We start from the raw sequence: 2,541 nt of genomic DNA on the forward strand, positions 1-2,541 counted from the left end.
TTCAAACCACAACATAACACATTTATTAAAAATTTTACTTGATCCAAGATATAAGATACAGTGTATTTTTTATAATTTTTTTTCAACTATACTCCTGTTTAATGAGAGTATAATTAAAAAATTAGAATTTCAACTAATATTTTTTTAGAATTATAAATTAGTAATCAATATTTTATATTTTATCTTATATTGTACGTTACCACCTGATTGTTCCCCCGTTTTTAAAAATGGGATCCAAACAAAAAACTATAAAGAACCTGAAGTACAATGTGATTACCGGTCCAACAACCGTTATTATAGTTATGTCAGCGTTTTTTTTTTTTTAAAAAAAAAGCCGCACCCTCGCACACACTAACATTAATTTCGTTATCAAGAAGGGTATATATCTCAAATGAAGAGTGAAACATTTTGAGCATCTGACGCGCAAGCATCGGTGAAATGATGATACGAGCAAGGGAATAAAATTGAAAGAAAATCATACAGTCGCACTCATGTCTATGAAGCATTATCAGATTATTATGTGGCTCCCATCTGCCCCAAACGCTAGAAAAGGAATAGTTATTATTGAAATGTATTGAATTGAATACAGCCACATCTTTATTAATTTGATCTCTCAGGCTAACTGCATGATGCAGAAATCCTAGTATTCCATAGCATCTCATCACATAATTTACAGGACACATCAGAACGGCATTTAGCATATTTTCAGCCGACCGATAGATGTTGTCCACTACTTGCACGAGATGCCACGTCACTTCCAACCTCCCTTCTCGCCACCTTCGCCTTTCCCTTCCCGGTCTCCGACGAAGAAGACCGCTTCGCCCTCACTCTAACAGGCTCCGGTTCACCAGAGTTCACCCGGAGTGGAAAATTAAGAAGAGCCCGCGAGCCCCGCATTTTGTAAGCGGCTCGGTCGTATGCCATAGCCGCATCTTCCGCCGTCTCGAATGTCCCCAGCCACACCCGAGCTCCATTCTTAGCCGGGTCTCGGATCTCCGCCGCGAACTTCCCCCACGGCCGCTGACGCACCCCTCGGTAATGCCTCGCCTTCTCCTTCACCTTCTCTCGCGGGGCCGCCCCCGCCACCTGTACTACATCCGGTTCCGGTTTCACAGCAATGGCGTATGGAAAAGTGGAGCAGACGGTTTCCGGTGAGCCAGCGTGGACCGATGGGGGCCATCCGACTTGGAATGCGCCCCGGAGTACACTATAAAGCAGCATGTCTTCGGGGTCGTCCTCTCTGAGAGGCAATTCACCCCAATGTTCGCGAGCAGGGGTGTTACTGGATTTAGCAACCGGAGCAGCGTCGGATTCACCGAGCAAGTGACGGCGAATGGATTCCAGATAGACTAAATCGGAGTAGTAGCCGGTGGGTCCGGACATGGTGTCGTGGGTTTGCATTGGATTGGGTTGGTGGGAAGATATAGAGATTGAAGCTGATGGAATTTAGGAAGCGAGCAAGCTAGCGATCGATGGGGTTGGGATATGAGTGGATATATACAGGGGAACCGTCTTCGTTTGATATTTTGTCTTTGAATGTTATTTTGGACGTTTTCAGAAAGTGATTTGAATTTTGAATTTCCCAATTTAGCGTTGATACATGAATTGAAAATTATGAAATAGGATTTTTGGAGGGGCTGGGAGGCTGTGTAGGAAGCTTCTTAATGAACCTCACGTGTGAGAGGGACTGGTACAGGCGGCGTAATTATTATTAATCCGAGGCAGTTATGTCGGCGTCTTACCGGTCCACGATGCTCATGAAATAATTACTTTCATTTTTTTTTTAATGTAAACTGAAATCTATTTAGTTGAGAACCAAAACCAACAAACAAACCTGTGAAAAACCATGAAATAATTACTTTCATGGGAAGCAAAATAACATTATCATTATTCACAACAAAATACTGCTAACATTATGTAAGGTCCCAAATTCAATTCAAGATCAAGGTACTAGAAAAAATTGCTATGAATCATAATTAATACCCACATGCATGCCGAAAACATAATTTGATTATTTTTAAAAACTAAAGGTTCCCTTTACAAATGTCACTCATCTTCCGCTGTAATACATGAACGCTTGGTGGAAAAAAGAGAAATGAAAATTTATATTCCTTCTGTTAAAATATATATAATATTTTTTAAAAAATTAGATATTAAAAAATGTAAGTTATTTTTAGTCTTTTGAAGTGTAATCATTATCTTTTATTTCAAAAGTACTCATATTGATAGTAACTTTATATTTATTATAGGGTGTTTAATAAGGATAAATATAAAAAAATAAGGTTAGTTTAAAAGTAGAAAATAACTTTATTAGAGGATAAGATTTGATTAAAAATATTTTATATTTTTAAATGGAGGAATACTTTGCAACCATTTCTTAATTTTTTTTTAAAAAAATATATTTAAGAATCTAAATTAACAATTGAACTTTTGACTCTTCACTCTAATTAATAACCAGTAGCATCACTTCCATCGAGGGAAAAAATTGCGGGCGACCTAAAAATGTCAGATGTTTATATTAAATAAAAGGAAAAATATAAA

The 2,541-nt window shown here is 38.0% G+C and overlaps 1 protein-coding gene across 1 annotated transcript; it reads right to left on the reverse strand.

The window, feature by feature from the left end:
• Positions 1–544: 544 nt before the first annotated feature.
• LOC129284521 (ethylene-responsive transcription factor 1A-like) lies at positions 545–1,482 on the reverse strand. Its single transcript, XM_054920034.1, has one exon. It carries the CDS (start codon positions 1,399–1,401, stop codon positions 706–708), a length of 696 nt encoding a protein of 231 aa, XP_054776009.1. The 5' UTR covers positions 1,402–1,482; the 3' UTR covers positions 545–705.
• Between the last annotated feature and the right edge of the window lie 1,059 nt (positions 1,483–2,541).

The sequence above is a fragment of the Prosopis cineraria genome, unplaced genomic scaffold (genome assembly GCF_029017545.1).
Source record: "Prosopis cineraria cultivar Desert tree isolate PC_DT_omini unplaced genomic scaffold, ASM2901754v1 PC10, whole genome shotgun sequence".
NCBI lineage: Eukaryota > Viridiplantae > Streptophyta > Magnoliopsida > Fabales > Fabaceae > Prosopis > Prosopis cineraria.

Excerpts from the sequence above, each read along its gene's own strand:
- LOC129284521 (XM_054920034.1), bottom strand. The coding sequence starts at position 1,401 with ATGCAAACCCACGACACCATGTCCGGACCCACCGGCTACTACTCCGAT.